The sequence below is a fragment of the Acomys russatus genome, chromosome 3, assembly GCF_903995435.1.
Source record: "Acomys russatus chromosome 3, mAcoRus1.1, whole genome shotgun sequence".
Lineage (NCBI taxonomy): Eukaryota > Metazoa > Chordata > Mammalia > Rodentia > Muridae > Acomys > Acomys russatus.
In genome coordinates, this window is record NC_067139.1 from 47,096,941 (window position 1) to 47,110,547 (window position 13,607).

The 13,607-nt window shown below is 42.0% G+C and overlaps 1 protein-coding gene across 12 annotated transcripts in view; it reads right to left on the reverse strand.

Moving 5' to 3' along the window:
• Cadps (calcium dependent secretion activator) overlaps positions 1 to 13,607 on the reverse strand; it is a 420,141-nt gene that overhangs the window by 51,072 nt on the left and 355,462 nt on the right. For 7 of the 12 annotated variants that reach the window (XM_051139793.1, XM_051139777.1, XM_051139762.1 and 4 more), the window contains 3 exons: positions 13,050 to 13,196; positions 9,530 to 9,685; positions 5,377 to 5,524 (listed from right to left, as the gene is read on the reverse strand). In XM_051139793.1, coding sequence (XP_050995750.1) covers positions 5,377 to 5,524; positions 9,530 to 9,685; positions 13,050 to 13,196 — 451 coding nt within the window. The remainder of the gene's footprint in view (positions 1 to 5,376; positions 5,525 to 9,529; positions 9,686 to 13,049; positions 13,197 to 13,607) is intronic. The other 5 variants (XM_051139845.1, XM_051139831.1, XM_051139822.1 and 2 more) reach the window with 1 other exon arrangement.

Consider the following 13,607-nt stretch of genomic DNA (forward strand, 5'->3'; position numbering starts at 1 on the left):
TTGCTTGCAGAGGATAGAGAACTACCCAGGTTTCATTTCTCAGGAGCTGTTCACAAGGACTCTCACTGTCTTTGTTTAATAAGAAGGCTAGGGTAGCTAGCCAGTGAAGCCTCAAGGATTCTTCCATCACCACCTCCCTAGTACTGGGATTACAAACACCCACCCCTATGCCCAGGTTTTTATGTGGGTAGTGAGGATTGAACTTAGGTCCTCAGGCTTGCACAGCAACCACTATATTGATTGAGCCATCTCTTCCCCTAAAATAAAGGGTTTTGCTATAGTTATTCTGACTCTTTTCCCCCAAGGTTAACGTGAGCATGGCATCTCTGCTGCTTTACTTTCTTACCACAGAAGTGGAACTAGAATTGCATTCTGAATGTCGGATTGACATAGACCTACCCAAGTACTAACATAATATATGAATATACAGTTTAGAAACTAAGTAGAACTAGTCTGGTGGCTCATGCCCATATAGTTTGTAGCATTTGGTGGGAGAAGGTTGTGGCAAGAGGATTGTTATGAATTTGAGGGCAGCCTGGGCTACAGAGTAAGAATTTAACTTAAAAAAGAAGAAGAAGAAGAAGAAGAAGAAGAAGAAGAAGAAGAAGAAGAAGAAGAAGAAGAAGAAGAAGAAGAAGAAGAAGAAGAAGAAGAAGAAGAAGAAGAAGAAGAAGGAATCGTTGCATGGCCACATTACTGATTCTCCCCAGGACTGTCACTAAAATTCATCAGCATGTGACTACATGTGTGTGTGTGCCCATTTCTCTAACACACTTCAGCTTTACAAACTATGTCAGTTATGCCTTAATACTGACTTTGTGAATCATGTTGCTTAATGCTAAATATCAAAGAAATCTCCATTGCTGTTTAAATAATGACAAAAATCTATACACCCCTTGCCAGATTTTCCTCTCATGGAGGATTTAGTTGACTAACTTGCTTTTGTGGAAAAATAATGTGCCTCCTCCATCACTCTTTTCTCTTTCTGGGGCAATATATTGTTCGGAGCAAATGGGAAACCTCATGAAGGAGTGGGTGCATGCATGTAGGGGCTTTCTAGTCACCATCTTCTCTGCTAGCTTTGGTCATGAAGCCCTTTGTAAATTATCTCTCTATTCCATCCTACCTGAAGCCTATCAGGTTACTCATCTTCCAGTTTTCTCTGTGGCCTTCTTGGGTTCACCCAACCATACCTTGGAATCAAGGTGGAGGTGGCTAAGAGAACCACTGGTTTTCAATGGCATGAAGAGAGTGGGGAGTTTGCTTTGGCATCTGATGGACTAAGCTACTGTAAATCCAGGACTGCTACGTGAAAAGCATCCCACTTGACTTCCCGTGCTGCACATTTTGCCTTGTCATGGAACAGATTGTGTGTACGTTATCTTTCTGTTAAGACCATCTGACCTTGGAAATGAGATGAAAACACACTAGGCCAAGTGAGAAACTATTTAATACACAATTTCCTCTCTATTGGTACTTCACAAATTTTAATGAAAAAAATAAATATTTAAGATGGAAAAGTATGGTGAACAAATGTCTCAACAGCTGCCTTTAGATGAGACTTTATCCCAGTGATGAAATTCAGGAAGTGATTGTAAAACTGGAGACTGTATCCGCTCACTAGTGCCTCGTCCAGAACAGGTGGAGGGAGACGGAACCCTGGTGGCAGCCAGAATTAGAAACTAGATCTGCAATGCAGGCTGAATGCTTGATATTCCCCAGTACAAGGCGCATGGAAATGGGAGTCGAATGGTTTCCAATATTCTTATCTTAATTTTAGAATCTTCCTAGTCATCCCTACTCAAGCCTCCCCTTTAACAAGCCAGTTTTACTTTAGAGATAAGTCTCGTTGTTTTGTAAACCAAGAATCATTTCAGGTCATGGCTGCAATGCCAGGCTACTGAGAAACAATGCAATTACATCTGGTTTCATCCTGACCATTTTTAGGTACACTAGAAGGCTTCACATGCCACAAGCTGGTCACTTAGGTGCCACTGGCTCATTATATGTAGAAGAAAATCCTGATAGACCTTATTATATGGGAACAAATAACCCTGGGAAAGGAACAAACTATTAGAATGCAGTGGTAAAAAAATATGTACAAACTTCAGCTATTATTTTCATCTAAGAAGCATTGAGTTATATAGAAAAAATATGCAGTTTTTTCTACTGTATTAGATTCTATGGCCAGAATAGATTCTACCATTTAGCTGCAAAGTTTTAAATTTTATACCTAGAGGTTAGGGGGCTGAATATCCACTGTCAAAATGCTGTATACTTTGAAATAATTCTGTATTGTGCATCACATCTTATGTGTCAATCATCAAACCATGCTAAGTAGCTTGTTCAAGAGCACACAGTTTGATAGGTAAAACAAGGGTCCTAGGATCTAGTGATTTAGTTACTGAAAATTTTTTGGTTTGTTTGTTTGTTTGTTTTAGAAAACAGGACTCCAAAGTTAAGCCAATATCATTTTGGTTTAGTCAAGAAATAATTCATGGTGATCATGAGAGTTAGAGTCCACTGTGACAAGCATGGGCTGATTATGTTGCATCATTTGTCTTTAACAGGAATTTATGGTTTGGACTAAAGAACTACAGGTCACCTGAATTACATGGCAATACTGCTTATAAGGATTTACTTCCTGGGAATGAATCCATAGCTTTCACTAGATTCTTAATGGATTTTGGACAACCCCACCCTCTCCCCATTCTCATAATCATCCCAGGACTCCAGTACTGGGATCAGAGTGACATGGCTTGCTTAGCTACCCGTGCAAAGAGTGTGGCACCTTAACAAGGCCATAGGCAAGCCAACCTGGAGGGGGGAATCTAGGACCTCTTAAGATTAAAGAGAGGCCAGTCCTATGGTATCAACTCTCTTCCTCTGAGGAAGGCAAGCATTCCTGTGAATCTCAGGCATGATGCTTATTTCAAAAGCTCTGAGAGGAAATTCACAAATTGGACTCTAGTGGTAAAAAAAACAAACAACTTTTGCTCTCTTTTTGTTCTTGCTCCAAAGGATACTATGATACCACACAGGGATGTGTGTGTGTGTGTGTGTGTGTGTGTGTGTGTGTATGAAAAGAAACAGAACAGGAGAGATGGCAAATCATGCGCACATATACCTACACACACACACACACACACACATATCTTGGAATATTATTCAGCCACAAATAGAAAGAACAGTACATGCTACAACATGCATGGATCTTGAAAACATTTTTGCTAAGTGAAAGAAGCCAGGCACACACAGCCCACCTACTGAAACAGGCATGTCTGCAGGATATAGGTTGATGATAGCCTAGAACTGGGAGTGCAGATAGATCATTGGCTATTGATGCATGGTTGGTTTCTTTTTAGGACCATGCACATGCCATATAATTGACTGTGATGGCGCGCTCAGCTTTGTGAACACAATACAACTATAGAAGTGTAAATTTTTCAAGGGTGAATCCTATATGAATGTGATTTGTATCTCAATAGTTTAAAAAGCATCAGCAGCAGCATAAACAGTGGAAGGTTTATGGGGTGAGAGAATTCAGAAAGCATACACTCAAAGGATCTCAAATGGCTTAGAGAGATGTAACAATTTAGAGATCTCTCAGTAAGGTTTGCAGAGTGGGCTCTGTGAAACCCATGGATTTCAGGATCCTCCAGGGAAGCGTGGGCAAGTGGTGGTGTGAAAAGGTGCTGAGGTACAGAGAAAAATCACCAGCTGGGGCTCTGCCCCCCCAACCCAGTTCAACTCTATTTTTATGTTTTATGTGCCAGGCTTCGGGATAAAGTATGAAAAACTGATTTTGCAGTTAAAATAGGCTAGGTAAAAGTGGAGTGGTGATATCATTTTATAGATGGGGAAACTGAGGCGCAAAGAGACTGCCAGGATTGTCCAAGTCCAGTCTGCAGCACAACTCAAGACACTTATACAGGTGACTGGAAAGCCAGGTCTCGCTTCCAATTGTTTCCACTGTCCTCCCTGGCTCATTTTCAGACAACAGAGAGCTTCAGATCACTGCTTCCCCAAATGTGTCTTCTAGGATCAAAGCATGACCACAGAAGCTAAAATTCCTGTGTATATATGGGGTCTTTTTGGTACTCATATGTATTCATGTGTGTGGTACATATGTACTCACATTTATATCTGTGTGCTGGTGCATATGCAGATATATGCATGTCAGGGGCATAGGGGGTGGTGGAGATGCCAAAGGACATCTTGGGTGCCATTGCTCAAGAATTGTCCTTGAGAAGTTTTAATTCTTTCACCACACTCCAGTCAAGTTGAAATCCTATGAGATGAGTCCCCCAGAGGATTCCGGAAGGTCAATGTACAATAGATGTGTGGGAGCCGTGTTCTGATGCGTTTGCACAAGTGGCTTGGGGATAAGAGCCCAGGGCCCTGTATTGACTCCAGTGCTCAGAACTTAACTCCATGTGGGAGGCTCAAAAGAAATCAGCCAGAGCAGAAGCTAGCAGGGGTGGCTGAGGAAACAAGGTTGGAGGAGACCTTGCCAGAAGAGAACACCAGCAACCCACATATAAAATGGAAGGTGCCGAAGGAGAAAATAAATAACGAATAAGGAGCAAATATAATTTAGCAAAAATTCTGAGCATGTAAGGCTGGTATCGAAAGATCTGATTTAGGAGCAATTTATGCCAATTGGCAACAGCATAGAGTTGCCAGAAATGTTACTGAATTAATTCTAAATTGGTATATGAATATCTAGCTGGCTTAAGGCCATTGGAGAAAAATGATCATGATCGTCTTTGATCAAGTCCAAGTTGCTGCTTCCTTCTCCTTCACATTTTAAATCTGACTTTAGAATCAGAAACTCTGCAAAGGAACCAACTTCTGGTCAGGGAAGATTCATGACCAGACCATCTAGGGAAAACTGAAAGCCTGCGAATTGCTCTGGACCTGCAGAAACTACTAGAATAGCTTGGGCATAGCTTGATGTGAGTTAGATTTCCCCTGCTGTCCAGATGTTCAAGGGTCAAGATATACCACACATAGGAAGTGACTAGCACTCAGACACTCCCATATTTGTTGGAGATAACAGCCTAATAAATAAGGTCACCCAACATCCTTTAGCTTCAAGAAACCTTAGGACCACCTGAACTCCAGCCAAGAACGACTTCCAAGTGACTGGCACGCTCATCAGCACATGCCTCAGAAATTGACTTGACAGATACTGAACACTTATCCATGGCTTAATCCGCAAATGTTAAGAGTATGTATTTCTGAAACCAGCAAACTTGGGTAGAAGGAATGAATTTGTGAGGTTTTCTTCTATATGATCAATGGAGAGAGGAGAGGGAGAAATGTCTTTTCTTTTCTTTTTCTTTTTCTTTCTTTTTTTTTTTTTTTTTTTACCTCTTGGCCCATTTCCATGCTGCAAAGTTTTGTTGATTGAGCTTTGGCATCAACCATAACATTAAACATGGTGCATATTGACTGTGGGACTCGAAAATCTGTTGATCGACTGGTTTTTTGCAGCTTAACTTCAAATGCAATCCTGGTTCTATTAAAACAAAGTAGGGAAAGACCAGTTGAGCACTCAGATGGCAGGAGGCAGAGGAGAGGCTTCCTAAGAGGCTAGTGAAAGAGAAAATGGAAGGCTGCGATCAGTTTCAATACACAATGATTTCTCACACATTCTTTTTCAAATCAGTTCCCCATCTAAGGAAGGCTTATTCAGGTGGATGGCCATGCGTGCCCATTCTTTTTCAGAGTCCACAGGACACCTGTAGCTCTGTGTATTTCTATATATAGATTACACGGTATGGAGAGCCCTAATTGCAGAAGAATAAATGAATAAAAAACCCGATTATAGCATTACAACATATGCAGTTTCTCTCACATTGGCAAGTGCCTACCTCAAATCACTTCACTTAAAAACAAAACACAAGAAGGCAGTTTCTCATCTTCAAAACCTCAGTGTGGAGAAAAATCTTAAATGACCCTTATTGTTTTTTCCTTTTTTCTCTTGGTCTCAAAAGAGACTGGAAATCTCTTTTTGAAATCCAACAATTTTATTATATTGCTCAAGAAACTAAAAAATAGATTGTGCTTGCCAAAGAATCATTAGAAGAATATATATAAAACCATTGAAAATGGCTGCTTTTGGAAAAGGGGCTGAAATTAGAAGTTACCGTCTGTGGGAAACTCACAAGGTGGCCCTTTGTTCTCATTGTCAGTGGTAAGACTTTTCAGTAAGTAGATAGTCCTTCTTTATTATTAAAACATAGTAATTTCCTTGGCATGCAACTATATCACAGAAACTTCATATAACCAATTTCTTTTGTAACATAATGTTGACATAGGTCAAATGATCATACCAGAAACCTCCTAATTTCTCACAGGAAAAGCTACTTCAATGTAGGTCATTTGCAGTACAGGTGCGAGATCCAGTGCTTGCCACTGCTTCTGCAAAGGGGGGACCAGCTCTATTTTAAAAAGGTTTTAGAGAATTGGGTTACATCCTCACATATCCTTTGAGAAAGCACCTGGTCAGTAAGTGCCTCCATTAAAGCCTTTTCATCTGACATGTCTATTGCTTCTCTGCATTGCCCACTGTCACCTCCCAGAGTTCATGCAGCCACCAGGACGGCACGGCTTTAGGATGAATTGGGAGCAGTTTTCTATTGGTGCATAGGAGGACCACACAGCTAGTTAGCTCAGGAAAGGATGCCAGCTTGCTAACACACCCTGGGTGCATGCAGGGAAGCCAAGTATAATTTCTAAGGTTGGAAGCCCAGTTCCTAAGGGAAAAAAAAAACACCCTCAAAACACCCCTATAGATTATATGATCATGTTAAAGATAAATGTATTTTGGCTTCTAAAGACTCAGTGCACTGAAGTAGCTTTCTAATCATGATGATCATTTTAAGCTCTGCTGAAAATACATCATTTTCTAGTTCTGTGAAAAGGAGGCCTGATGGGTACTGAGTTGGACTGGGCCCTGTGCTGATCTTCCGAGGCTTATGCGCTAGTTCCGGCCCAATCTGAGAAATGGAAATGCTAAATCGCTCCTTTCCAATGAAGCAAGCGTCTTCCCTTTTCACATTTCTTTTCACAGGAGAACTGTTCCTAGCCTGTGGAGGGCCGTGAAAAGAGGAAGGCAGATGTAGAAAGGGAATGTGACTGCAAGGGCTCTAGGGGTCCCCAAGCCCAGGAATGGAGAGGTCACTTAACCCAACTGACTTCTTGAGGGGAGAGTGCCTTGCTTTGCGCCTAGTATAGACCTGATGAAGCCCAGAGGCACTGTCCTCATCAGGTGATTAAATGAAATGTCTTGGAAGCTTAGTCCTGCAGAGTACTGTATTGTAAGTGCCAGACACCTAAAGCCACAGCCCACTGTCTTTGTTCTATGGCTCCAGAACAAAGCTTATTTGTTCTGCCTCAAAGAAATAATCAATAGTCCAAGGCTCTTCCAACATATATTCTATATCTTAAAAGGGCTGCACCATGCCCTGTTCTCTGTAGCTGGGGTCAGGTGACATTTGTGGTTATTTTTAGAGCCTCGGGTGGAAGGAACATCAGGAAATTCTTGACGTCAGGGCTGCCCATACATGTGCAGTGGTATAAGTCCTGACTTACAAAGGCTACTTAGCTACTGTGTTCCAGGTAGACTTCTGTGGCTTCAGGGTGGTGGTGGTGGTGGTGGGGTGTCTGAGCATTTAGGTCCATTCCCTGCCTCTGAGTCACTTAGTGTCTTTCTATGCCTGAACATAACAATGTCCAATTTGGTGAGGAATAAAGCACATTTACCATCCTCAAATATTCTCTTTATCTCTCCTATGTATCTCTCATTTAATCCCGTCCACCAGTTTGGCTTCTGAGTGAAGGATAGGTGGATAGGTGGGGCACAGATAAAGAGAGGGCAGGTTTTAATACTAATGCAGTTCAGTTCCTATGTGAGATAGAGGAAAAGAAGGATAGATGGCCTCAAAGAGTTGCCCTGTAAAGAGATTTTGGTTAAATGATTTGGTCATTGGACAACCATTGCTTCTCCTAAAATTAATATAGACTATGTAAGAGATTATAGAAATCAAAACCAGAAACTTGTTGATCATGCAATTGAAAACTGACCTATCTTTGGTTCTACTGCTGGGCATAAAAGAGCAAAATCCTCTGTCTGGATTGCTCAGACTTTAAATTTCCAGAATGATTGACACCTGCCCAGTGTCTCCCAAGCTCACAGTTCTTTCCTCACTTCATGCTAGTTGCTATTGACCTACCTGCCACAGTGAAGTGCTGTTCTTGGCCTTGTGAGGTTTCAGATTTGATGAATTACTTCTCCTTTTTTCTTCCAGGGTATCAAAGGATGAATTCAGAGCACTCCTAGGCAAGCCCAGCCCCCATAACTCACAACTTATTCATCAACTAAAGTATATAACATCTGGAGGCCTGGAGAAGCCAAGATTGCTTATGGGTTAGTTTCTTCCTCCCTCCCTCCATTCCTTCCTTTCCGCCTTTCTTCCTTCCTTTCTTGTTTCCTCCCTTCCTTCCTTCACTCCATTTTTTTCTTTCCTCTTTTTTTCTCTTTTGAATGAGGAAAGCTAATGAGATAGTTATAAAGTAGAAAAGAAACTTAGATGTGTGCTCTGAGATAGGCAGGGTGATGATGAAATCAAATACTGAAGTGATGTATGGACTTAGACACTCCATGTGGGAGGAGAGGGTCTTTCCTTCTCCATTGTATGTTAAGGACTCAGCACTGGCCCTACTCTATGAGATCAGATCAGAGGATGTGCTGAGCAGATAAAGATCTTCCTTATTCTCTTCCCCTGGCTGCCTCAGAACACTCAGCTTGAGGACTGCAAGCATAGGCATCCACTTTTAACCATAAGCCACAGTGGCAAAAAGGGAAAAATCTGTAACAAGCCAGAGCACAGGTTCCTTGCCTTCATGCTGATCCCTGGTTAGAAGGTAGGCAAGGAAACAAGCACTGGCACACACAGCAATTCATGTGGACAGAATGAATGATAATGCTCCCAGTTTTTGTTGGAAATTCAGTGACCTAGATTCCACACACACTGGCTCTAGAGCTATAATTTTTTTTCCTCTCCCTAGTTGTCCATTTTCCATGTCTGTTTATTTGTAAATGTTTATCATGTAGCTATTTTGTGGCAGATAGTATTAGGTGTAGGGGGAAAAAATAGAGATGAGCAAGAATGGATGTGAGTCTTGTTCTGCATGGAACCAGTAAAATTGGTCAATTGGCAGCCATAGAATTTTGTGCTGCTTTGTAGAAGTTCAATGTTGTTGATATTTTGAGGCAGTGTCTCACTTTGGAGCCTAAGCTGGCTTTTAACTTACAGCAACCCCTGCCTCAGCCTCTTTAGTGTTGGGGTTACAAGCATGTGCAACCAACATGCCTGTCTACACTGGGGCTGACTTGGACAAGCAATCACTTTCTCCACAACTTTCCACGCCTGCGCCCGTTGACAGGGCACACTGGTCTTTTCAGAGTCAGTGGACAGTGGGAGAGAAGAACTGGATCTTCCCAGCCACTTGTTCTTACCTTTTGACGCAGGACTCGATCATGTCACTTGCCATCAGTTTTAGTCGCTGCTCTAAGTGTTTGCCAAACTCTTCCTCAGGCCAGTGTAGGTCACGGATGAAAGTCTGAAGGGCATCGAGCTTCCAGAACAAATCCTCTGATGTACCTGATCCATTACTGGTAGGATGAAAAAGAGTTAGAGATCAAAAGTCACCCAGTAGCCTTGGGCTTGTGAGAAACTGACACAGAGACAACTGGGGGCTGGAAGGCTGAAAGCAAACAGTGGCTTCCACATACGAAACAACGTGTGTTGGCGGTGGAGGGGGCGGGCAGTCTCCACTGGCAGAACTTGAGTTTTACCATACAGGACTCAGTTGCTTTGCTCAGCCAATTGCTCCAGACCAGGGAGATGTCTGAAGAGGTTGTTGTCTCCTTACAAGTAGGAGGATAGCGTATGGTAAAAATCAGCCTTCTTTTAATAACCACATTAGCATATGTGATGATTCAGACGAAGGCTATGCACTGGGGGGGAGAAGTAAGCCTCCATGGATAATAACTACATGGCAACATGCAGTTATTGGGATCCAGGGCTTCATGCATTTCCCCAGTTCTCCTCCAGAGTGGAGGCCTCTTGGAAATGGCACAAGACTTTGGTTTCAAAAGGACAGTGCTAACAAAGTGGTGAGCGAGGACCCGCTTTCTCTCTTGAAGAACTGAAAGAAAAACAAAAAACAAAACAAAACAAAACAAAACAAAAAAACAAAACAAAAAACCTGAGGAGACTCAGATAGAGACAGGGACACTTGGATATCTTGAATCCCAAAGTCCTGTCCAATGGCCAACATTCCAATTTTCATAGGCCAGCCCATTACAGGGGCAGCCCCAGGTTGAGGGGAGTTGGGTCAGAGGAGGTGAGTGGACAGGGGATCTCTGTGACACCTCAGGGCTTAAAACCAGAGCTCCTTCCCCATTTTACCACACTGCTCAGCCCTCTATAGATCCGGGTAAATGGGACTTGACTCCTTTTTGTACCATGACATCCAAGAGACTTTGACCTGGGACATCCATGAAAGGCCTGTGCATGGGGAACGCTCCACCTCTTCCTCTCTTACCCTTCTCTGGCTGGCTTTCTCTTTTGTAATTACCCCGTTTGGAACTCTGAGGGGTGGCCAACCCCCTACCCCCTTCCTCGCATACCACTAATGCTAACACAGTAATTTAGAAAATGTCCAACACACCATGCATTACCACTTGTTCTGACATCGTCTATAGAAACAGATGAGAGTGGGTGTTTCTATTGTGACAGATGCCAGCTGCATTGAATTAATGCTTCAGAGAGAAATATAGCTAGTGCATAGATGCATCCACAGCTACCGCAGGGTGGGGAGGGGGCAAACTCCCAACATGCCAAGAGGGAGCCAGAGCCTACGGCCTGCACCAACAGGGCAACGCTTTCAGAACAGACCAGCCTGAGGTCAGTACGTAGATGTATCTGACACGAAGGAGCAGGTAACATGGAAACACGTCCTTAAAATGAAAGGTGGCAGAGGAAAGAACTGGAATCATGAAAAGATATCGAATCAGGCATTTCCTGGTGGGCGACCGAGGATCTACGCCTTCATTTTAGATACTACCGTGAGCTTCACTTGAAAGTGGGGGAATGCACTTCTCTCCACAAAAGTTCAGCCTTCCCCGTACCCCAACCTGAGCTCGGGAAGAAAGAAACCCCAACTTTGTCTAGTTTAAGCCCCGATTTGGAACTGCATGGTTTATGTTTTAAATCATTAAGTACATATGAATGCAATAATTGGTATTTATTACAACAACATTTTGACACCCATCTGGTTTCAGAGTTTCAAAAAATTCTTGTAGCTTTTTTTTTCTTTGAAGAGCTTATTATTAAGTTTTGACATGAGGAAAAGAATATTTTCTTTTTATTTTTAAGATAAACTGTTAATGTTAAGGCAATAGCACCAAGATTATTTTGATTGCTGAGCAGTTACCAAAATGTGTTCCCACCCATGCCTTAATTAATTGAATGGAGACTATTATCTGCTTGATCACAATGTCTTGATTCATATCTTTTCAAAAACAGTATCACAGAACATGCACGGGACAAGCTAAGAGAAGCTTTCGGCTATTTAGTTTTAATTTTAAACAGACACTATCTAAATCTACTATACAGACACTATCTAATTGAACTTGTAATATTGTCATCTTAGCATGAATATGATGTATTTTTGTTAGGAAAAAAATTTCATCCAATTTGGAGGTTTGAATTTGTCTCTAGAAGAGAACCAGACACATTTGCCTCACGCGTTCACTATGGGCTTGTGAGTGACGGCAGGGCACCAGGTTGAGAAGTCATTTTAACGTCCTGCTCTCTCCTTGGATTAGCTGTGAATCTGAAAGCACTGAGGGCCACCTTGATGAATAGGAGTTGGCTATTTCAAAACATCACTGCCAGTTTCAGATCATTTTTTATTCCTTTGATAATAACACTTCCCTTTGAAAATGTGCCAATTTATTCTTCCAAGGAAAAGCTTATCTGGCCTATAATTAGCTGTGGTCCAAGAGAAGGATCAAAGGATAGTGGAGAACTGGTAAACCTTATTTCACTTATTAAATCACCCACATGGTTCTCATTTCATTTCCCCGAGGTAGAACGGAGGGATGCTGGATCTTCTTCTTGCTAAGGAAAATGGAGAGAAGGTATTTTCTAAGTAAAGAAATGTCTACTCCATCCTCGTGGCCTTCAAACGGTTCTCTTTGGGAAGGGAGCATGGGCTCCAGGCAAAGATACCTCCTGCATCCCCAAGATTCACGACTCTGTCCTGAGAATGCAGAAACACCACTGCCAAAACTTAACTGTGTGTGGCTTTCAACCTCACATTCTCCAATTCAAAGTCCCTTGTAGGTGGATCTCACAGCTTCCTAATGTACTTTGGCTTTGGGAAGTGTCTGCACATGCAATTTACCTTGTCTGGCAGGTCCATTCATAAAGTTTTCATAGAGCCCTTAACATAACATTGTGATATCCTGCTATTTACTGGCACCAGAAATACGCTTTATGGCTTTATCAGCCTTGAAAAGTGTTCAATTATTAAGCAAAAAACCAAAACCCAGTTCTTAGGTAGGCAATATTCTTTTGTAGACCCAGATCTGATCAAAGATAACTGACCAGCCCATCAGAGAACTTTCCTAGATTTTTTTGGGGAGGGGCGGATGAAGAATTCCTCAAGTCATGGCCCCTGCACTGAAAACAGGGATAGAAATCCTCTTACAAAATAATTCAGGAAGTAAAACACAGCTCTCAAGTGTTCAGTGGGCGTCAGACAAACCGTTAATGCGTATATATAGCAAATGTCTTACAAACATGATGAATGCCAGAAATAAACAGCATTGTCTCTGCATGATCAGCAAAATATGTCTAATTATCCATCTCCATCTCTGTTATATAGGATGTATAGAAATAAGCAATACATATCCATGCCAAGATCACTCAAATTTAAATAAGATCTAATGTGAACTGAATACACACTCTGCATCATATATCGCAGCCATCCATGACGGTGCCGAAAAAGTAGGCATTTGTGGGATGCCTAGAGGGATGTTAACTGGTAGGTTTGGTACTTTGGGTAGGTTCACATTGGGTAGGTTCACATTGGGTAGGTTACTGGTTAAACTCCTGTGGAAGAAACAGACAGAAAGAAAAATACCATCACAGTGACAATGTAGATGTGGCAGAAGCACGCAACAGTTGTAAATAAACTGGCTAAGTCCACAGAAGACAATGGAATAGACTTGAGCAACACACTTTAGAAGGCAGGTTACAAATGGGAAGCTGGGATTGTAACTCAGAATCCAGAGAGAAATGATAAAGGTCATGGGAAACTGAAAATTGCGGACACTGATGGAGCACTCATGTACAATGATCGTATGAATGAAATGTTTCTGAGAGAACTCTTGTTCTCCAGGTGACTTTCAAAAGAGTTTAAGAGCTTGTCCTATAATAAGGGCTTGATGTTTGTAGAATTCTGGCCATGGCTAGAACTGGGGTGTCATGGGACAGTTGGATTAATAGAATAGTGAGGCAGGA